Source organism: Nelumbo nucifera, chromosome 6, assembly GCF_055504915.1.
Source record: "Nelumbo nucifera cultivar China Antique chromosome 6, China Antique-T2T, whole genome shotgun sequence".
Lineage (NCBI taxonomy): Eukaryota > Viridiplantae > Streptophyta > Magnoliopsida > Proteales > Nelumbonaceae > Nelumbo > Nelumbo nucifera.
This window is the reverse complement of record NC_142654.1, coordinates 62,546,570-62,570,868: the sequence shown is the minus strand read 5'-3', so window position 1 is coordinate 62,570,868 and position 24,299 is coordinate 62,546,570. Positions and strand designations below refer to the sequence as shown.

The 24,299-nt window shown below is 40.7% G+C and overlaps 1 protein-coding gene across 2 annotated transcripts; it reads left to right on the top strand.

Annotated features, from left to right (window-relative positions):
• The first annotated feature begins 1,593 nt into the window (after window positions 1–1,593).
• On the top strand, window positions 1,594–7,024 carry LOC104604329 (high mobility group B protein 9-like). 2 transcript variants are annotated; one of them, XM_010268626.3, is made up of 6 exons: window positions 1,594–2,401; window positions 2,565–2,643; window positions 2,730–2,895; window positions 3,088–3,240; window positions 6,163–6,518; window positions 6,644–7,024. In XM_010268626.3, the coding sequence occupies exons 1-6, from the start codon at window positions 2,253–2,255 to the stop codon at window positions 6,755–6,757; spliced, it is 1,017 nt and encodes a 338-aa protein (XP_010266928.1). In that variant the 5' UTR covers window positions 1,594–2,252; the 3' UTR covers window positions 6,758–7,024. The 2 variants fall into 2 exon arrangements, with proteins under 2 accessions (XP_010266928.1, XP_010266930.1); XM_010268628.3 differs by having other exon boundaries at window positions 1,595–2,401; window positions 3,091–3,240.
• The last annotated feature ends 17,275 nt before the right edge of the window (window positions 7,025–24,299 follow it).

Here is a 24,299-nt window from a genome sequence, read left to right as displayed (position 1 = left end):
ATAAATTTTAAAAAATTCATAAAAGTAGAAAAGTAATTATAATATATTTCATAAAAATAATTAATTTAGCATAAATTATGAGTGTTTAAGGATTGGTTCAGTTTGGTTGCATGTTGTTTCGCCAACCAAATCGACTTGGTCAAGTTGGGAGTTTGTCACATGAAATTGACTAACCATTAGTGAAAATCTGCTAACTTAGGTTGTATTGGTTTGGGTCTATTTTCGGTTTGGTTTGTTTGTTCAAAAGATTTAAACTTAAAAGTTGAATTTAAATTTAATAAATTACAACGGTATTATTAAAAAATTAAATTTATGATATACAATATTTTAGACTAAGAAATATGAGATTTTTTTCCACTTTTCTGTATTAAAAAAATTATATTTAAAAAATAAAATATTAATATATATCTATAGTCAAGTTGGTTCAATTTTTTCAGTTTACAAATGACAAAACCGGAAATGACCTAACTTGGTCAGGTGGAAAATTGTTGAACCAAAGCCGATCGAAACTACTAGAAAACCAACCAACTAAGGTTGAGTTTGATAGAATTGGTTATTAAGAGTTAAAATATAAAACAACTATATACTTTTATGTATTTCCATTGTTTAACTTTCACTTAAAAAAGCCTATGCATCGAACGGGTCCTCGCTAGGACATACATACGTACATGTAAATATATATTAGCGGGGATTGGGGTCCCTACGGGGTGGGGAATGCTCTCCCCATCTTCCACTCTATCCCCGCCATATCTGTCAGGATTGGGGAAATGAGGAAAACTGCCATCCCTACTCCCTTCTTTGGTAGAGATGCAAATGGATTAGATTCAAATAAGGGTATATTCGAATCTGCTCCGAAACACTATAAGTTTGATTCGAAGATCTGATCAGATCTCATAAGTAATCAAAATGTTGGATATTTGAATTAATCTTTAAAACATTAATAAATTATTAAAAGGAAAAGAAAATATAACTATTTAAATAAAGAAACACAAAAAATATAAATATTTATTCAACTATGTTCATCAATATATGTACATGCTTTTTTATAAAAAAAATACAAAAATCTAATATAAATAACATATATATTGGATCGAATAAGAGGGCGATCCGAATAGAGTCCGATTTTAATCGGATCCGATCCAGACAACGCAGGATCGGACTTCGGATCCCGATCCGATCCATCTACACTTGACTGGTTCGTTTGATTGGACTCGGGGGCAAACCTCAAAAATCAGCTACGCTGGTTGGAGTAGCCCCGCATTAAAGCTGTGATCTGTGAATCGCACCGCTCGATGTGTTACTGTGCCCCCACGTTGATTTGGATAAAGTGATGTAAAGTGGGAACCACAGCGACGCATCGAAGGTCATAATTTCACGGTTTTAGGTCAGGATTTCTCCAAAAGGGCGTAGTAGCTGATTTCTCCACCTTGAGCACTCGGTCCACTATCCGATTAACAAATAGCAAACCAACTCGACCATAGGAATTATCCACGTGGCACAGAACCTGTGGATTCGATCGAGTCGACTGAACCTTCTGAGTTCTCACCTGGAAATAATTTTCCGATAAAATATCTTAATTCCATTTCCCGATTACACCGCATCACCACATCGTATTATTCCAAGAAGAGAAGATATGCTCCGAATCCCGAGAAGAAGACGGTTTCGGTCGAAACGCAAGACGGTCGTCGTTGGAGACTCGCGCCTGTTCGATCACTGGTCCATTCATCACGTCAGTAAGTTTTTACTAGCAAACGTACGGCCTTGATACGATGAGATACGTTTGGAGAGAGAAGGAGAAAAAGAGATATCTGTCAGGTGGGCAGAGAGACGCAAAGTCTGAGGAGCCGAACCCGAAAAGAAGAAAGGAGAAGGGTTCCAGAAGTCATTATGAATTCCGCCGAGATAATTAAATCAACTCTCAGACTTTGTTCGGTCAGTCTCTCTCAGACACACACCATTGCCTTGCTCTGTGACGGTGCAATCGTTCATCCGCTGCCATTAATAAGATTGCCCCGGAAAAGCTACTATTATGTTACATTTATGTGCCACGTGTCAAATTCGGACTCCTCAAACCTACAGCTTGCTTTTTCTACCTTGATTTTATTTAAAACCCCATAATTATAATACAGATATTTCCTTTCATTTTCTGCTTACTTCTTTTTCTCTATTGCCTTTCTTTTCATCTGTTTCCTTTGTTCTTTTTCCTGATTTTTTTTTTCCGTTCCGGCCATTGGTGGGTCGCCGGTGAGACTATGTTGTCGACGGAAATGAAACCGGTGAAGGGGGTAGAAGATAAACGTTATCCTTCACCACTCTCCTCTCACGAGGATGTTGTCAAGAATCCGACAGTCTTTTGGGATACCCTCCGGCGCTTTCATTCTAACTTGGGTACCAAGTTCATGTATGTTTGTTCTCCGATTTTTCTTTCCAGTTGAAATTATTGTTTGTTTATCTGTTTCGATTTATGCATGAAAGCAATGTAGAAGGACGCTCAGCTCATTTGGCTTATGGGGATTTATCATTTATGTAAAAAATTTAAGCTTTTCCTTTCTGGTTGCTTCAAGGGTTCCGACCATTGGAGGGAAAGAGCTGGATTTGCATCTCTTGTATGTAGAAGTTACCAAGAGAGGTGGTTTTCAAAAGGTTGTGTGGTTTGAACTCTTGCAGACGCTCTAATGGAGGTTGGAAGAGGATGGTATTGATTTTACTCCTTTGTATTACATGATTAGGTTGTGAGAGAAAAGAAATGGAGGGATGTTAGTGCTGCTTTCAACTTCTCTCCCACCACGACGAGCGCTTCTTTTGTGCTGAGAAAGCATTACTCCAGCCTTCTCCACTACTACGAACAAGTCTATTTCTTTAAGTTACAGGGTCCCTTGCTCGCTCCTCCATCGGGTACGCTTTCCTCTCCCTCCCTTGGTTGTTCTCTGATTCTCTCTTTCTGGGTCTTAACTTTTTTCTTTACACATGATCTCTAGATCTTCTTTGTCGTTCTTTCTTTATCTTTATTATCTTCTGTTGCCTTTTTTCTGATTTTGTTTGCCTTTTCTCTTGTTTTGCTGTTTGGTTTTATCTATCTTGTTGCAGCAGTGGCATTGCCTGCGAAGAGCTCGCCAAGTTCAAGTAGATCTGTACTACCTGATTTCATGGAATCTGGTTCTGAATCGATACGGCCGCAACAACAACAACAACAGATGTCACGGAGGACGATAGCGAGTTCTCACCATCTTCACGTTGGAGGTAAATGCTTTTCTTTTCTTTCTCTCTGTTGTTTTTCTTCTTGTAGAATACGATAAACCAGGTTCTATAATTGTATGGTTGCAGGTCGTTATGAGAAAGAAAACCATTGTATTAGAATTTTCTACTACTTTTTAGTCTTTTTTTACTGTTTTAGCTGGATTCCTTAGCCTGCATTTTCCACCCAGATCGCTACAAACTAGTCGTGATCCAGTGATCGCGTTACGCCCTACGTGTTTATCATTCATTGGCTAGAAAATAAGAAAAAATTAAGTCACCATTTTAGCTGTCTGAAATTTCGAAATAGTGAGTGAAAAATGTGTAGACTGTATTATCCTGTGAGGGCGCGTTCATTGGTCACACTCTTTTGACAGGGCGAGAGGTACTCCACCTGCCTACTTTTTAACCACGTGGACAGCTGATGTGTCAATCCAGTAGGCAAACATCTTATAGTGGATTGAATCAACTGAACAGGTAAGCTAGAAAAGTAGAAAACAAGTAGCTGAAGAAGAACTCTTAATGCCACGCTGTCATCAGCTACAAGCCAAAATTGAAATATCTGCCCTTTTTTCCCTTTTAGAAGCAATTTCGTCTATTCTTTTTTAGCTTTTAAACTAGAAAATAGATTTAAAAAATCCAACTCCAAAGGATGGAACGTTTATCTATTCCTTTTAAGTAGAATAGATATCGTCTGTATATGTGAGGCTATGCTTTGAAGCTTATCCAAAGTAAAGGTCAACAAATGTTGTAAAATATCACATAGGATTAGATAGAGGCACATCCACCCATTGTCCCCATCCACTAATATTTATTAATGGGTGCCATATCACTGTTATATGGTGGTATTAGTTGTTCTTTTCCAATTAAGCAAGGGGAATTTAAAAAGAAATATATACTAGAAGAATGAAGATAACTCTTTTTTGGGTCTGGAATGGGTTACCTCTTGTGCATATTTAAAGGTGAAAAGCTGACATGGAGATGAATATTCAACAACCTCATTCCACATTTGCCATGTCATTCGGCCATGTGGCTCGAAAGGCATATGATGCGAAGGAGGGGGCCACATGATCCAATAAGATTCCCTTGTAAGTTGCAAAGGTGTTGAGTTTGTTTCTAAAAATTAATGATGTTTCAGGAACAAGCAGCCAGCTCTAAAATCATTCTAATTCTAATCTTTTATTTATCATCTGGGTGGTTTAAATAAATCTGAAAGAATGCAAATAGAGAAGCTACTTAATATCAAATAATACTTAAACTTGATAATCTTGATGTGTACTTGATCCTTTCCTAGGACACAGAAAAATTTAATGAACAGTTGATTTTCTGTGGACATTATTATTAATGATTCTAGTAAATAACCACTTGCTTTGCACGTGGACTGCATTTGTTGAAGGATAACCATTGGGAGATTCTTGATAACAGACAGGTCATCCTTTTTCTGCTTCATTGAACACTCCTCTTTTTCTCTTAGCCATGGGGAACACTGGTTGGTCAGTCTGACCTGTCCATTACACGCCACCTTTTGTTGGAAAACCTCTTTTGCCATGCAGGAGGATTGTGTGATACACTGCTTTCATCCACATTCTTTTGAAATTGTGCACAGTTTGGTGATGGTCATCATCCGATTTACTTAATCCTTGCTTTCTGAACATCATTAACATATAGTATGTCACATGTATCTACATTATGTGTGGTGTGTCATGCTAGGTTAAGCCACAACTAGCAGTTAGCCTTGTCTGATGTATGTGGAGAAAATCAGAAAGGCAATTAAAACCTTAAGGATAGTGTTTGGAAACTTAGGCTTTGCATGAATTTAAGACCTTTGCATGTTTTTGCTTTACTAGTTGAAATATGTTACCCTTTGAGTTGGCCATAGAGATGGCACCTTTGTTTTTGTTTTATTGTACTTTTTAAATTTCAAGTGATGCAAACTTTGATATTTCTGTAGAGATTATCACTAGTGGATACAAGAAGAAAGCTGAATTTTGTTGCAAAAGTTATGAACAGATGATGACTGTTTTTTGAGGTTTCAAGCTGTTGGTGGGGAAGGTGCCAGCTGGTTCAGCTGGTAAAGTCAGTTGATATAGTTCTTACTAATCTTGGGTCAAATTCCTCCTGCACCCACACCCCACTCCTAGGTTTTTCTTACACCAAAAAAAAAACTTAAATAAAGGCTTTCAGTTAAGAAACCTTCTTTAGCCATGTGAGAGTTTAATGGGTTGTATGGAAAAACTCTTGTTTTCTCTAGATGACTGGGTTTATTTGCTAGATAATTTACTTAGTAAACCACTAAACCCTATACAGACAAAACAAAAACTTGTAAGTTATACTTACAATTGATTGATACTCGTCAACAAAAAACTTGTAATTGACTGACTCGTACATCAGAAAATGCATATACTGAGGTTTTTGGAGACTGATTTCCTTGTTGCTAAAGTGGTTATATGGAAAATAGGAAGAGTTATTGGTTTAAAAGATTTGGCAAAAGGGAATACCGATCAAAAAAAGATTTGGAAAAAGGGAAGGTTATAGATGTACGAATATGAGGTGAGCATGTAGCCTTGGGTTCTAGAAAAGTTAGTTCATGAGTATCAGCTGTGTTAGAAACAAACTTTTTGTGTTTGTTGTCTGGCATGTGCATTTTCTGTTGTATGTGTATGAATCATGCTTGTGTACTTTTATAAAGGAAAAAATCTTAAAACACCATGTGAAGTCCATTTGGCTGACTATGGTCATCCCCAAGTTGGGCTTGACTGAATTAATTTGTTATAGAATAAATTTAACTACTAATCTTGCACCGGTTTCCGTGAATTTGATTAACTTGGCTTCTAGTTGAGCTAACTTGTTCATAGGTACATGCATCAACTGTTAAATTTACACATTGACATTCTCTTCTCACTATGTTCATATTTTTTTTTTCACCAGAGCCATCTCATTGTTCTGTGGTTGGAGTAATTGATGGGAAGTTTGATTATGGTTACTTGGTTACTGTGAAAATGGGTTCGGATATCCTACATGGGGTGCTTTACCACCCCCCATCTTCATCTCCTTCTTCGATCCAACCTATGAATGCTATTGTCCCTTGTGGCTCCCCCCCTCGCCGGAGGAAGAGACGCAGGAGGGGTGGAGACCCTAGCCACCCGAAACCCAACAGAAGTGGTTACAACTTCTTTTTTGCTGAGAAGCATTCCATGCTCAAAGCCCTCTACCCAACCAAGGAAAGAGAATTCACTAAAATGATTGGAGAATCTTGGAGCAAACTCAGTGAAGAAGAAAGGATGGTAGGATATAGTTTCTTTAAGAGTTCTCATTTTATTTCATTTCTTATTCTGTTGTTAGATGTGTTTAATGAAATATGCTGACAATGATGTATTCTTTTTTTTCTCTTTCTTCCCCCATTTTATAGGTTTATCAGAACATTGGATTGAAAGATAAGGAGAGATACAGGAGGGAACTGAAGGAATACAAGGAGAGGTTGAAGCAATTGCAGCCTACTGAGGTCAAAAGAACTGACCTCTGAGGGAAGCCGGAAGGAAGACTAACACAACCACAAAATTAACTGATGCAAGCCCTTTGTGCTTCTAAGGATTCTATACAAAATATATACAGAAATCACTTTGGCAAAACTTGATAGATGTTCCAAGTCCCCTCTTAGAGTAGAGATCCTGGATAAAGAACAATATTTACCATATATCTAGTTTCACTCACTCCACCCAAGTGGCTGTTTGTAGTTTATTGACCAAGGGTAAAAATAATGGAGTGTCTATAATCACTGATTGTTATTCAACATTGCGGGTAGATGTAAAGTCGGTTCGTTTTCTTATAAACCGTTCCCCCTTGATAATGAGATCATAATACGCACAATGAGGTTCCAAATGTTCTTCTCTACTTGGTTATTCTTAGTTTGTAGATCAATATAGAAAAGTGGTTTATTTAATTAGTTGACGATTGCAACCTTATGCCCTATGTGAATGGCAGTAGAGGTGCTCATGAGTCCTGACAGACCGAATTGAACCGAGAAAAACTGAACAAAAACTTTGCTTAATCGAGATGGTGTTTGGAAGCGTGGGCGTTTTTGCCACCGATTTTCAAAAAAATGCCCATGCTTGTTAGACTTCTTTTTCACAAAAAAATGCCTTGATTTTATTTGGGAGTGTTTTTGCCACTTTGGCAGTGAGTAACAATATGCTTCTTTTGGTAAGGTGATTTTCATCACCGTTTTTCATGTATATGCACACATTACGTTAAGATCTGTTGACTAGGATAATTCTGATTTACATTCTTGGTAGAAGCTAGCCATCTTAGATAACCCTCATCTAGATAATGTGTATCCTCCTTGATCTTATCTCTTGTAAATCCTAATGTAACTCGATCACTATTATTATAAATAGAGTGTCACTTGACCTTAATCATCAAGGTTAGTCGAATTATTTTCATTGGCTCTCTTACTATTTTAGTCTATTTTTATTATTATTATTTTTTTGCTTTCTATTTGCTATTTCAACTTGGTATTAGAGCCATGTCAGCAGAAACAAGAATTCACAGTAGCACTCCTGTACCCTCCAAAAGTGGCTCGACAACAAGTAGTTCCATCCCTTCGGTCCACAATGTCACTCACTATCTACCTATCAAATTCGGAAGCGACAATTATTTGTGATGGCACACTTAGTTCCTTCTTATTCTACGACGCCATCTCTTGGAGTTTGTGGAAGGGAAGAAGAAGCCCCGTCTAAAGTTATTCCAAATCCAGACGGTATGGGAATGCCTGTCAACCTAGAATTCGAAAAATGGATAGATATAGACCAATTCGTGTTGAGTTGGTTGATCTTCTCTCTCATAGAGGGAGTTATGACACAAGTGGTAGGTTTATCAATAGCATCAGAGGTATGGACTTCCCTTTCTCATAGTTATTTTACCCACTCTCATTCCAGGTTATTGTAGTTGCGGCGACAACTACAAAATCTCAAAAAAGGATCTCTCTATTTTTGCATATATTCAACATGCTAAGTCCATTGCTGATAACCTATTTACAGTTTTTGAATCAGCTCTCAAATCAGAATTGGTATTTTATATTCTTTCCAGTCTAGGGAGTGAGTATGAATCTGTAGTCACAACATTTACTAATTGACCAGACGTACCAGATCTTGGCATTGTAGACATCATGGGAGTTTTTCTAAATCATGAAAGTTGGCTTGAAGATTTAGCACCCACCTCTGATTCTCGAAATGCAAATCTAGCCGATGTTCCTCCCAAGAAAGGTAACCCTCATAAGCCTCCTCAACAATTCTCTCCGAACTTCAGTAATAATAGAGGTAGGGGACGTGGACGTGGATCTCCACAGTACAATCACCAATCATTCCAAAATCAGCCCCAACAATTCTCTGGAGGCCGTGGAGGTAAGAGTAATATTATCTGCCAAATTTATAATAAATTTGGACATAGTGCTCTGCAATGTCGCAAAGTGAAATATGCGTTTGGTTTTGCTACTGATAACACATACAATGGGCCATCTGCTTTTCATGGAGGCGTCAATACCCCTCAGTATTAGAACTCATACAGTGACAATAATTTTGATCCCAAATGGTACTCGGATTCAGGAGCTACTCACCACATGACTCTAGACTTAGATAACCTACAAAATTGCACTGAATATACTGAGCCAAATCAGGTTAAGGTTGGAAATGGTCAAGGTTTGAACATTCATCATACTGGATCTTCTTCTATGATGTTTAATCAACATGCATTTTCTTTGAAAGATATCTGCCATGTTCCCTCTATTTGCAAAAATTTGTTGTCTATTAGTCGATTTACAAAAGACAATGATTTATTTTTTGAGTTTCATCGTGACTACTGCCTTGTGAAGGATTATTTAGGGAGAATCCTGCTTCGACAGGTCAGTAGAGATGGCTTATACAATTTCTCTGCTTTAGCCACAATTGTTCCAGAAGCTCTCATTGGAGAACGAACGTCAATTCATGGGTGGCATCTCCGCTTTGGTCATGCAACTATGCGCATCGTACGACAAGTTATTTCCAAATTTGGTCTTCCATTTAATAGGTCTACTACTAGTTAGTCAGTTTGTGAGTCATGTCAAATGGGTAAGAGTCATAGGTTGTCTTTGAACTCTTCTATTTCTTAGTCCAAGTGTCCTTTAGATTTAATTTCTTCTAGAAGTTCTCATTGGAGAACGAACGTCAATTCATGGGTGGCATCTCTGCTTTGGTCATGCAACTATGCGCATCGTACAACAAGTTATTTCCAAATTTGGTCTTCCATTTAATAGGTCTACTACTAGTCAGTCAGTTTGTGAGTCATGTCAAATGGATAAGAGTCATAGGTTGTCTTTGAACTCTTCTATTTCTTAGTCCAAGTGTCCTGTTAAATCAAATAGTGGATTTTCTTATTATGTCATTTTTATGGATGATTTTTTGAAATTTTCTTGGATCTACCTTATGTCTTGAAAATCAGATGTATTTGATTTATTTCTTAAGTTCAAGAGACATGTAGAAATTCTTTTTGATGCAAAGATAAAAGTTTTTCAATCTGATTAGGGTGGCGAATATCGTCACCTATCCCAGTATCTTGACTCTCAATGAATCACACATCAATTGTCATGTCCTCACACGCATGAGCAAAATGGCTCTTTTGAACGGAAGCACCCGCATGTGGTTGAATCTGCCTTGTCTTTACTGGCTACTTCCAATCTCCCCTTTTCCTTCTGAGCCGATGCAGTTGAAACTGTTGTTTTCTTAATCAATCGTTTGCCAACTGCGGTTCTCAACGGTATGTCACCTTATGAGAAGCTTTTTCAGACTACCCCTAATTATTCTTTGATTTGTTATTTTAGGTGTGTTTGCTATCATTTTTTGTGGCCGTACAACAAGAACAAACTTCAGTTTCGATCTCTCAAATGTATCTTCATTGGCTACAGTACCTCTCACAAAGGATACCGACGTCTTCATGGTCCTCCAGGGCGTTTGTTTATTGCTTGCCATGTTGTGTTTGATGAATGCGCGTTTATGGGAATTGATGAACCAACTTCTTGCGCCTCCATTGTTCCCTCGGGTATTTTCATCTTTGCACCCGTCCCCCAGAATTCAGAACTACCATGTACATCGCCATCATTACAACAACACCCCTCTATGATTCCTCCTGAGTCCAACTCTAATTCAGCTACAGCCTCTCCAATCTCAGCATCTCCAAATCAGATTTCTTCTGATTGACCACAAAAGTACCGCAACATTCAAGAATTGTTGGATAATACAGATTTGGTTCCACAACTTGTACGCTCTCACTCCATGTGTACCAGGTCTGTGGATGGTACCCTTCCACGATCTCAGTTTGCCACAAGGTATCCCTTTCCTTTGGCTTTTCTTACTCTTCTCTCTAAAGAAGAACATGAACCCAAAAATTTCATCAAATCGCCAAATCAAAAAATTGGCAGTTGGCTATACAAAAATAATATCAGGCCCTCATTAAAAATGATACTTGGTGCTTAGTTCCGTATGATCCTTCCATGAACATTGTCGAAACTAAGTGGATCTATAAGATAAAGAAAAAGGCTGATGGTACCATTGATCGCTACAAAGCCAGGCTGGTTGCCCAAGGCATTCACCAGGTTTTGGGACTTGATTACTTTGACACCTTTAGCCTGGTTGTCGAACCAGTCACCGTACGAACGGTTCTCTCTATTGCTATTTCTCACAACTGACTAGTGCATCAGTTGGATATAAATAATGCTTTCCTCCATGGCTTACTTGATGAAGACATTTATGTACATCAACCCAAAAAATTCGTCGATCCCAAACACCCAACTCATGTTTGCAAACTTCGAAAGGCACTTTACAGGCTTAGACAAGCTCCTCGAGCTTGATACTCTCATTTTAGCTCTATCCTCAAACAAATAGGCTTTTGTAACTCTACATCTGATCCATCTCTATTTATCTTCACCTCCAACCAAACCGTGCTGATGCTTTTGGTGTATGTCAACGATATCATTCTCACTAGGAATTGATCCGCGTCTATCAATGGCTTTTTTTAATCCCTATCTTCGGTATTTCCACTAAAGGATTTAGGCTCTCTTCACTATTTTTTGGGCATCGAGGTCAGCTGCTCTTCTGGCAGTTTGTACCTCTCTCAGCAGCGATACATTTTGGACTTGTTACACGGGACGAATCTAGAAGGAGCCAAACCAGAAAGCTCCCCCATGGCTACCTCTAGTCGACTCTCTAAGGATTCTAAAAACCCCTTGCCTAATTCCACGGAGTACCGCGGTATTGTTGGAGCTCTCCAGTATGTCACCACTACTCGATCGGATATCAACTTTGCTGTTAATAATGTATGCCAATTTCTTCATTCTCCCACTGATGAGCATTGAACAACAGTTAAGAGAATTCTTCGTTACCTCAAAGCTACTGTCTCTCATGGCCTCACCTTTCAGTGTTCCACATCTCGCCAATTAGTTGCTTACACTAATGCTGACTAGGCTAGCTGTTCGGATGACCGGTAGTCAACTGGTGGGTATACTATATATCTTGGCTCCACTCTCATTACTTGGAGTTCCAAGAAACAACAAACAATAGCTAGCTCCAACACTAAATTTGAGTTTAAAGCTCTTGCAAATACTATGATAGAATTACTTTGGGTTCAGTCTCTCCTCAAAGATATTGGTTATTCGGCTCCTCCACCAATCCTTTTGTGTGACAATATGGGAGCTACTCACTTGGCTGCAAACCCTATCTTTCATGCCCGAACCAAACATGTGGAGGTGGATTTTCATTTTCTTCGAGATCTCATCACTCAGAAGAAGCTTCAAATTCGGTACATTCTCACTGCAGATCAACTAGCTGATGTCTTCACAAAACCACTCTCTTCATCAAGATTTGCTCACCTTCGATCCAAGCTTTACGTAGCCCTGTTCAGCTTGCGGGGGGATGTTAACGTAGAGTTCCATGGGCCTATGCATGGCCCATGCACGATCTCTATGGACACTAAGGAGAGACCGGATCTGCTCCTCACACAGGGTGCCTCACACGCGCCTCACACACATATCCTACCATGCATTGGGAACATCTCCTGTACTTATAAGTTATTATTCACGGGAGATGTTCCCAATGCACGGTGGATGCATGTGCATGTAAGGTGCCCCTGTGTGAGGAGCAGATCCCGTTCCCACTAAGGACTCTAGGCCCATCACTCTTAAGAGACCAAATCTTGTGGACTCTTCCGGTTACCCTATTTAGGATTAACTAGGATAATTCTGATCTACATTCAAGATAGAAGCTATCCTAGATAACCCTCATCTAACCTAGATAATGTACATCCTCCTTGATCTTAAAACAGATATAACTATGTTGTTCTTCACCATTAAAGTTCAATCCTAGCATTCGATGCTTACTACATAGTCTTAACATGTCTACCTATTTGTTTTCTTTTCTTGGCTGAAATTGGCATTCTGAACACTGATGCTGTTAACTTTTCTCATTAAGGTCCATTTCTTGGTCTGATTATGATGCTTTATGAGAATGCTTCCCTTACTAACCTAAACCAAATAATTATTGCCTCAGAAAGAGAATCATGAGGGAGACAAAGCTAAAGCATAGAAAACAGTCGAGAAAAGAACTAATTCTTCCATGTGAAGTAGATCATTTTTTCTGGGTTGTTCAATGAAGTAGATCCTTTCCATGCTCGTTACAGAAGTCGAGTCAACTCGATAACAGCCGAAGTTGTTCAATGAAGTCCCTGTAAACTAATTCTGGATTCAACAATCATAGGTTCAGTCGAAGTTGTTCAATGAAGTCCATGTAAACTAATTCATAGAAAAATCTTTTTCAGCCGAAGTTGTTCATAAGGAAAAAGAAACGAGTTTACAGAGGCTGCCTGTGAGAAAACAAGTTTACAATATATTCAATACCATTTCACACAGAGAAACGAGTTTACACGGTGGAAAAAAAAAGTCTAGAAACAAATATCTTCCGGCGACGACCAACCTCTTCCGGCGACGGTAGTGACGAAGAAACGAGCAGAGGTTACATAGGCTGTCTGTGAGAGAAGAGAACTTTCAGCGGCAAGAAGAAAGAGTTCTATAGAAGCACTGGATTCCACTAGGATACACGTATTTGCCATCCAAATTTGACGTTTCATGTATCAGTGGGGTCCTGATTTACGAGGCATGCACGTGGTTCAAGCGTGAACCAAACAAGATTTCTAAGAAGAAAAGTAAAAACATTCTGAGGTTGAAGAAACCTTCCTCTTCCACTACTATTATCATGTCTCTTGAAAAAAGCATTTCTAAGAAGAAAAGTAAAAACATTCTGAGGTTGAAGAGATCTCCGTGTAATGGATGCAGTGCTCACCTTGATTATGGCCATGAACGGGTCTAGCACATCAGGGGTGCAGGTTCTAACTTCACCGATGAACATCAATGGAAATGTCCACGAAGTAAGAAATGTCACCATTAATTTTTTGTTTTCTATATAGCTATGTCAGATAGAGAGCATTTGTGAAGATAACGGGAGTACTGGCGTTTTCAAAACGTTTGAGAATATAATACTCAAAACTGTTTATATTCCAAGCTTCTTTTCCATTCACGCTCCTTTGCCTTAGAATTATTTTTTTCGCTGGTATGCTATTGAACTATATGTGCATATTGCAAAGATCTTTTTTTTTTTTTTTCTCAAAAAGCCATTGATCACATCTGATTTCTCCTTCTATCCTATCAATGGTCAAGCTCTATTTATTCTTCTTTTTATTTTTGCAGGCATTTCATATTTGCTCTCATCAATGTTTTTTTCTATAAACTGGTCCCGGGATTACGAGATTAAGAAGGGAAATTTCTCTGTGAAGTTGATTTGTTGGAGCATAGCCACAGTCTCTGTTGTTATTCCAGTGTGGTTCTACGGCTCTCCTTCATTTCCTTTCTATAATGTTTTAATTAGTGCCATCAGTTTCAATTGGTCTTCATTGATTTTCTTTGTTGTTTCTCATCTTACGTCAACCTCTATCCTCCTCCTCATCTTTCTTTTCTTGTAGATTAAAAAAAATGATTTTAATTTCTTTCCTTTCTCTATATTTGTATTTAGTTGGAGATCAAATGTCAATAGCTAACCCCTCGAGATTTATCATATAAGGTGAGGATGAAGCTTCATTGATTGTTGGGTATAGCAGAGGATCAATTGAGGTTTTCGAAAGATTTTAGTTATATATGAACAATCTCATTATTGCAAAACGAAGGGAACCATGTACAAATAGATGGTTAATGAAGGGAACCGCGTATAAATTTGTGGCTAATGAAGGGAAGAATGCCCTTATGCATTTATTTGAAGACGTTTGCATTCTTAAATGAACTAAACTAAAAAAGAAGCAAACTATGAAGAAAACCTTCATAGAGAAGCTTGGACATACAAAGGCGAAAGATCACTCGTCAGGGTAAAAGATGTCAACTACATGGCGTAAACGGCAATCTGCAAAAACTGTCAGAAGAAGCATGGGTTTTCCAAGGCCATGTCAACTACATGGCATAAACGGCAATCTGCAAAAACTGTCAAGAAGAAGCATGGGTTTTCCAAGGCCATGTCAACTACATGACATAAACGGCAATCTGCAAAAACTGTCAAGAAGAAGCATGGGTTTTCTATGTATTTTTTTTTGTACTTTAAAAATACAAAACACTAATCATTGTTTATCTTGATTAGATTCATAAAGATGCTTAGAGAGACCTTTGGATTTTTTAAGGCCTCTTATTTTAATGCATGTTATTATTACATTTAAAAAAGACATTTAAGAGAGAGAGACCTTTAAGTTTTTTAAGGCCTCTTATTTTAATGCATGTTCTTATTACATTTCAGAGAGAGAGAGAGAGAGAATAGACGGGTAAATAAATTTTTAGTAAAAGTATTCAAATTTATTATTAATTATTAGAAAATTAAGAACGAACCGGTTAGAGGTCTGGTTCTCAAGTCGAATGGTCCAACCATTTGAACCGAATAGACAAACCGTTTTGACAAAAATAAAAAATAAAAAATGACCAAAATCGTTGGAAGGTCCAAACGTTTTGACTGCCTGGGTCAGCGGTTTGTTGACCAAATCAATAGTTTTTGGCGAAATAACGGTTTTGGGATAAAATAGAACAGACCATCGGTTTTTCTAGTCTAGTTCGGTTTTGAAAACCATGATATAAATCAAATAATATAAATAGGTTGAGGTTAAACAATAAAAAAATTATTAATTTAAAAATCCACTAAAATTTCACTAAAAATAAATATTAAAAATGTGTTTCAATTCCACTTAAAAACCCAAGTTAAAAAATGCTAATAAAAATAAGAAATTTAAAATATAAAAATATTAATTGATAGTTTTAATAATATTATAAGATAACTTATGAGTTGAGACCTTAACAAATGCTAATAAAAAATATTAATTGATAGTTTTAAAATACCAACAATTAATTAAAAATCCAAAAAATTATGAAAAATCTAAACGTAATTAAAATACTAAAAATAATTAAACAATATTTCATATTAATAAGGGTATTTATTGAAAATAATTAAAAAGTACAATTAATAGTATTTTATTATTAAAAATAACAAAAATTATTAAAAAAATACCCGAGACAGAAATTATTGAAAATTAGCTATGGTATTTATTTAGTTATTTAATTTATTTTTATTGAAGGCAAATGCAAATTAATTTTGTAGTGTTTAATATGCAAAATAAATGATGAAAATACTGAAAATTATTGAAAAATACTCATATGAAAAAAATAAATAATAATGAAATAACACCAAAAATTAATTAAAAATCCAAAAATTCTGAAAAACCTAAAGCTTAAATAAAATACTAAAAATAATTAAAAATTAAATTAATTTTATTTTATTGCAAAAAATACTAAATAATAATGAAAAATAATGCATTTTAATTATTAATAGTAATATAATTAACAATAATTATTTTTAAATTATAATTAACAATAATTATAATTTAAGCTATAAATAGTAGAAAACTAAATTTAATTACTGATGAGGGGTGATTTGGTTCAACCTAATAAGTAAAGGACACGTGGATGAGGCCTGCAAGCCAGACAATAAATCAACATATGGTGCTACGTCAGCAGATCACGGGACCTTGGGTGCTTGGTCACTTCGGAGCCAGAGTACCTCGTTACCCACATACACCAAGGTGCCACATGATCGAACCTGGAAGCTCGCTAGTTGTCTCTAAACTTCTCGGGATTATGCCACGTAATTGTAGGCCTTATCCTCATCCCGCCCAAATCGGAGGGCAACGATAAGCCTCATTAACTGGTATGTTACCCTCCTTCCAAAGCGGAATGAATCCCTACGTCACAGGTCGAGGATTCTAGAGCGTTTTGCGAGACCCATGGCATCCCAGTTATATAAGGGCATTAACCCCCAAGACTTAGGTATGCGCGGTTACTTGCTCACTAACTTACATGCATTCAAGCTTTCAGCTCACAACCAGAATACCAACTTAAGCATCGGAGAGACCTCGCTAGGTTAGCCACCCTGGGTTCTCTGATCCTTTGTCTTGTAGCTTGGTCCAACTCGCTACGCGACTAGTGTCCAGGTAATCTTCCAGCTAGGAGCTTCCAGATCGCACACCATCAATTGTCACCGTTTGTGGGAACTGATCAAAAGGTCAACCTTACACCTCATCCATCACCTTACTTTCTCTCAATGGCATCTTCAAGCAATACTGGCAAGGGCATCGACATGAGCGTCACTAGGTGGCAGGACCACCCAACATCACTCCCTCAAGGGTCTTCAGTGACTATCGGGAAGTTCACTACCCCCCTCGCTGCCCTAGGAGTCCCTACCATGTCGATGTAGCAGACGAGTTAGCAGATAAACGTCCCACTGCCCCAATTAAACACCACTTTCTTGGAACCCTCAGTAATTCCTCCTGGGATCGGGCGTCACTAGTTCGATGATTTAGTTCAAAGTGTCAGATCCATGCAGATTGAGATGTAGTTGATGCATTAGTTCCAACAATACTACTTCTATCAATACTAGCAGTAGTAGTACCTGCAACAATTTCCACCACTGTAGCAGAACCAGCAACCAGGTTAGTACCAAAATCAAATCCAGAACTAGCAGCCTCATCAAAGTGTTTGCTGATCCCCCCCATCAGGGTGAGAGAAACTCATAGGTTCTGGTCCCTCCTAGGGGCCGGACCCCACCTCAGGGTAGGAATGACGGCCAGCACACCCCCCTAGTTTCTCAAAGGGGGAACCTAAAAGATAGGCCCAAGGTCAGCCAGCATGAAAGGAGAAATTAGCAACAACACTCACGGCCTGAGAATCGTGAGTCACGGCTTGACGATCGTCAACTTGGGGCCCGAGGTGCGGGCTTGAGACGAGACCCCCCCAGTCACGGTGACGTCGTAAGACTCGTTGGTCTTCTGCCAGGAACAACCTGCTAGCAAGGAGTAGCCGCATGCTAGAACGAAGCAAGGAAAGGGAGGAAGTGAGCTCGATAACTGTACAGTCAGTTCCTACCTTGTTGAGTTGGCCCTCCCCTGTCATCCAAGCTACTAGCAACCCCGATGCCGAAGGACTTCAAGGTACCTCCGTTGGAAAAGTACGAAGGAAGTTTCGACCCCAACGACTATGTAGACGTGTTCCACTCTCATATGCATCTTGCTGGAGGAGACGAAGCATGCATGTGTGTGGCTTTCTCCACCACTTTCAAAAGAATAGCTCGGACTTGGTACAGGAACATCGCGTTGGGCTCGATCAAAAGTTGGGCACAGTTTGTGGATATATTCACGGCCCACTTCATCACTAGTAAGAAGTGCCCGAAGTCATAAAAGAGCCTTTTGAACGTGGTGTAGAGGGAAAACAAGTCGATTTGGAGCTACATCAAGCGTTTCAATGAAACATGCTTGTAGATACAGGATCTTGACCCAGCGGTGCACCTCATCGCAGCGCAGAAGGGAGTTACGTGCAAGGAGTTCAGATGGTACGTTGGAGTAAATCGCCCGAAGATCATCACGGAGTTCCTGGCATAGGCAAAGAGGTTCATAAGCACAGAAGAAGAGCTCGGACAAAAATTGGAAAGCCAACGGGGAGAGAAGAGGAAAAGAGAAGAAGAAGGGACAAGCAACGACAAGCACAAAAGAAAGAAGAGCAAGTCACCTCGCTCAAGAAGTAAGTCCCCCTTCCGAGTTATAGGTCAGGTCAACGATCCAGGACCCCTCCTGTAGAGAGAACAACCTATACCCCCTCAATGCGAAGTGAGGAGAAATCCTGATGGCAATAATGGACTCCTCCTTCATCAAGTGGCCACTCAGGCTACGGGGAGACCCAACAACCAAGAACCCGAATTTCTATTGTCATTTTCATCGGGACCATGGTCACAGTACAAAAAACTGTTAGAATCTCTGCGATGAGATTAAAGAGCTCATCCGCCGTGGGTACCTGAAGAAGTACATCTTGCATTAGGAGAAAGAACAGGGGGGATCGACAAGGAGACCAGAGGAGAGACGCTTTGGAGCCATGTAGACAGAATGAACAGCCACCTCCGCAACTACCTGAAGAGAGACCAATCCTTGGTGTAATCAACATGATCACCGGCGGATCCATTGTAGTGGGGTGCACCACAACAACAAGGAAGACCTCAGTCAGAGATCTGGAGCATGAAGCAGAAAATCCACCGAAGCGACCTCGGGTGGAAGAGCCCATTTATTTCACCGAGGACGATGCACGTGGGATACAGTATCCTCACGACGATGCTCTCGTTGTGAAGCTCGTCGTATATGATTTTGAAGTGAAATGGATTTTGGTGGACTTAGGAAGTTCGGCCGATATCCTATTCAAAGAGACCTTCGACAAGCTACAATTGAAGCTGAACGACTTGAAACCAGCAGATACACCCTTGGTGGGGTTTAGCGGCGAAGAAGTCAGACCCCTTGGCTGGGTCACAATACCAGTAGAGGTAGGGATGTGGCCAGACATAGTGCGATTCAAGCATACTTTCATAGTGGTCGCGACTCCATCCACCTACAATGCGATCGTAGGTTGACCCATCCAACACATCTTACGTGCGATAGTAGGCGATCAACTCGAGTCTTGCAAGTGCTACGTGGCTGCACTGAAAGGTAAGGCGAAGTTGGCAGATGATGTCGAGATAGAGCAACTAGCAAACTACACTGAGGAGCGAGCTGCCCCGTTGGAGGAGACAGTCCATATACTGATTTCCAAAACCGAGTTGACTGAACGAACAACCACCTCCGCAACTACCTGAAGAGAGACCGATCCTTGGTGTAATCAACATGATCACCGGCGGATCCATTGTAGTGGGGTGCACCATAGTAGCAAGGAAGACCTCGGTCAGAGATCTGGAGCATGAAGCAGAAAACCCACCGAAGCGACCTCGGGTGGAAGAGCCCATTTATTTCATTGAGGACGATGCACGTGGGATACAGTATCCTCATGATGATGCTCTCGTTGTGAATCTCATTGTATATGATTTTGAAGTGAAACAGATTTTGGTGGACTTAGGAAGTTCGACCGACATCCTATTCAAAGAGACCTTCGACAAGCTACAATTGAAGCTGAGCGACTTGAAACCAGCAGATACACCCTTGGTGGGGTTTAGCGGCGAAGAAGTCAGACCCCTTGGCTGGGTCACGATACCAGTAGAGGCAGAGATGTGGCCAAACATAGTGCGATTCAAGCATACTTTCATAGTGGTCGCAACTCCATCCACCTACAATGCGATCATAGGTCGACCCATCCAACACATCTTATGTGCGATAGTATCAACATACTACTTGGTGACAAAGTTCCCGATAGATTACGGAGTAGGGGTTGTACGAGGCAATCAACTCAAGTCTTGCAAGTGCTATGTGGCTGCACTGAAAGGTAAGGCGAAGTTGGCAGATGATGTCGAGCTAGAGCAACTAGAAAACTACACCGAGGAGCGAGCTGCCCCGTTGGAGGAGACAGTCCATATACCGATTTCCAAAACCGAGCCGACCAAGACACTCCAGATTGGTGCTCTGATAAACGAACTGCTCCGAACACAACTAAAGTTTTTAACTTAATAATTTAGATGTTTTTGCTTGGCCCACGGCAGAAATGCTCGACATCAACCCGAGTGTTATTACTCACAAGTTAAATGTGGACCCTTTAGTCAGGCCAATTAGACAATGAAAATGCAACCTCGCCCCGAAATGGGGGAGGATTGTCGATGAGGAAGTTGGGAAACTCCTCGCTACAGATTTTGTTAGGGAGGTCCATTACCTGAGTTGGGTGGGCAACCCCGTACTGGTGAAGAAGGCCAACGGAAAGTGGCGCATGTGCATCGGCTACACTGACCTGAATAGAGCCTGCCCGAAGGACTGCTTCCCCCTTCCCAGAATAGACGGCCTGGTAGACGCGACTTCGGGGCACGAGTTGCTGAGCTTTATGGACGCCTACTCTGGCTACAACCAGATTAGGATGGACATAGCTGACCAGGTAAAGGCCGTTTTTGTAATTGAACTAGGGCTATACTGTTACAAAGGCATGCCTTTTGGCTTAAAAAACGTTGGAGCAACTTTCTAGCAACTTGTAAACAAATTTTTTGAACCGTTGATGAGCAATAAAATTGAATGTTATGGTAACGACATGGTCGTTAAGACCCAATACTCAAAGTCTTTAGTTGATTTAAATTCTGAGAAAATTCAACATGAAGCTCAACCCAAACAAGTGTGTCTTTGGGGTCACGTCGGGCAAATTCCTCAGTTACATAGTGAACTGACATGGCATCGAAGCGTACCCTGATAAAATTAAGGCCATATTAGATATGAGACTGCAACAGAAGATAAAGGAGGTCCAAAGACTTACAGGCCGGGTAGCCGCCCTAAACCGGTTTATGTGTAAGTTGGCGGGTTGGTGCCTACCTTTCTTTAAGGCAATAAAAAAGAACGAAGACTTTGTATGGACCGAGGAGTGCCAGCTCGGGTTTGATGAGTTGAAAAAGTACCTAAGTACCGCACTGGTTTTGACCTGACTTGAGGAAGGTGATAAACTGAAGTTGTACCTCTCTTCAAGTGACGAGGTGGTAAGCTCGGTATTAATTAGAGAAGTAGACTGGGTCCAACGGCCTGTTTACTACGTAAACAAAGTTTTGCAGGACGTGGAGACTGGGTATCCTGAGATTGAAAAATTAGCATACGCGCTAGTGGTAGCAGCTCGGAAACTACGTCCGTATTTCTAAGCCCATACAATTGTCGTCCTCACCAATAGACATCTAAGGCACATCTTGCTTAAGCTTGAGGTGCCGGGTAGGTTGACAAAGTGGTTCATCGAGCTGAGCGAATACGACATTTGGTTTGAGCCACATCTAGCGATCAAAGCCCAAGTCTTGGCGGACTTCGTAGAAGAATGTACGTTCAGCATGCCAGCCCCTAGGCTGATTGTGCCTGCTAATGTGTCGAAGGCATCAACCAGCGCGACACCAATCCTAGTCAGGGAAAGATCAACTTGGGATGAGGAGCCCTAGATCCTCCACGTAAACGGCTCGTCTAACTAGCGACGAAGTGGTGCTGGACTAATACTGTACAGCCTGAGTGAGGTGAAGCTGTAATATGCTCTCCAGTTCAGATTCGAGGCATCGAACAATGAAGTGGAGTACGAGGTACTGATTGTTGGGCTAAGTTTAGCAAATGAAATGGGTGTAAAACACCTTATCATGTGCAGCGACTCTCAGTTGGTAATAAACCAAGTCAACGTCGACTATGAAGCTCGTGATTCAACCATGACAGCTTACCTCGCCAAGGTCAGGGAAATCATATCGTGCTTTAATTCATGGTTCATTAGGCAGATACCGAGGTATGAAATGCTGAGGCCGACACCCTATTACAATTAGCAAGCACTAGTGACAACACAATGCGAGCTGTATACATAGAAGACTTGCCTCAGTCCAACATCCTCGTGAGGGGGGGTGGCAGAAGAGGTCGCTCAGGTGTTGCAAGCAGAACCGAGCTGGATTGACCCACTTATTGATTATCTATTCCACGGGACCCTACCAGCAGAATGCAATGCAACTCGGAGGGTGGAGCGTGAGTCAGCTTGGTACGTCCTTATCGGTGGACGGTTGTACATGAGGTCCTTTATGCTTCCCTACCTACATTGCTTGCAACCTTGAGAAGCTGAATTAGTACTTCACGACATCCATGAAGAACTATGCGGAGGAAACTTGGGAGGAAGAGTACTTGCCCAAAAAGCACTTAGATTGGGCTACTATTGGCCCACCATGAAGGCAGATGCACTTGGGCTCATCAAGAAATGTGACAAATGTCAGAGGCATGCCAACATACTCCATCAACCTACTGCCGATTTGAAGTACTTGAGCATTCCGTGGCCCTTCGCACAATGGGGGATTGACATCCTCGGACCATTTCCGCTGGCAACCGGGTAGAGGAAATACTTGGTTGTAGCGGTGGACTACTTCACAAAGTGGGTGGAGGTTGAGCCGTTGGTAAATATTACAGATTAGAACGTTCATAACTTCTTTTGGAAGAACATTGTGTGCCATTTCGGACTATCCAAGGTGCTGATCTCGGACAACGGGAAGCAGTTCGAAGACATTAAGTTCTAGAATTGGAGTGCCGAGATGGGGATTCAGCAAAAACTTCACTTCGGTGGTACACCCGCAGGCGAATAGACATGCCAAAGTGATGAACAGGGCTGTCCTCCATGGACTGAAAGCTCGCTTAGCACGAGCTAAAGGGTTGTGGGTTGACGAGCTGCCCAATGTCCTTTGGGCCTATAGGACGACCATCAAGACTGCAACCGGTGAAACCCCCTTCAACCTGACGTACGGAACGGAGGTTGGGATTCTGACATAGATCGAAGTACTAATGTTGCGGCTCGAAGCATATGACGAAGAGGCAAACAACGATGAGCTCCAGACCAACTTGGACCTCATCAAAGAAGTATGCGACCTGGCCTATATCTGAACTGTGGCCTACGTCAGGTAGCTCAGTACTATAATGCCTAGGCTAGAAGGCGATAGTTTCGAGTTGGTGACTTGGTGCTCCGCGAGGTAATGATACTTGAGCCTAGCATGGGTAAGCTCGGACCAAACTGGGAGGGTCCATATTGGGTGAGACGAGTGTTCGGAGAGGGCATATATGAGCTCGAGACTATGGAAGGGAAACAAGTTCCTCGAGCTTGGAATGTTGATAACTTGAGAAGGTACTATCTAGGAACTCGCGACTCCAATACGACTAAAAAATTTTCTAAGTCCATAAGACCACCGAGCTGGAGAGAGGACTGTGAGTCATTACCAGAGCCTAAGGTCTATGGTGTCGAGCTGCCCTCGGCACAATATAAGTCCCAGTCACCTCTTTAGCATGGGCAGATAAGTCTCAGTTGCCTCTTCGGCTTGGGCAGATAAGTCCTAGTCACCTCATCGACATAGGCGTGCTAAGACCCAGTCGCCTCTTTAGCATGGGCAGCCTAAGACCTAGTCGCTTCGGCATAGGCAACCTAAGCCCTAGTTACTTTGGCGTAGGAAACCAAGAACCCAATCGTTTCGGCATGGGCAAACAAGTAGCTCGTAAGCAGACAAGTCAGGCATATACCTATAGTGTCTGTTCACTTCGGCGTACATTCAGATCAGGTTATCCCTACTCGGACCTAGCACGTCAGCTCGACACTTTGGGAGTGATCCATACTTAGAAAAGTTTTAAATTTTGCACAACAAAGGCTTTCGAAACTATTGCATTGTTTTTATAAAAAAAAAGAGAAAAGAAGAGTTACATTTACTCAACCGAGCTCAGAGGCTCAGGACATCATATATGTACCAAGGGTCCAAGAAAAAGAGGCAGATAAACATCATTCGATGTGTGGCTCATTGTCCCCAACAGTAACTCCGACATGTAGGTCAGTTACCATACAGTCCTCGGCAGCAACGTCTCTGTCTCCCTTCTCCACTGTCTCTTCACCAAGGAGGTCATCGTCACTCTCTTCCTCGGAGTCTGGGTCCTTAGTAGCCTCCCCGACCATCTCCTCGGTGACTCTGGACATGGTGATAGCGCTGAGGTCGAGCTTG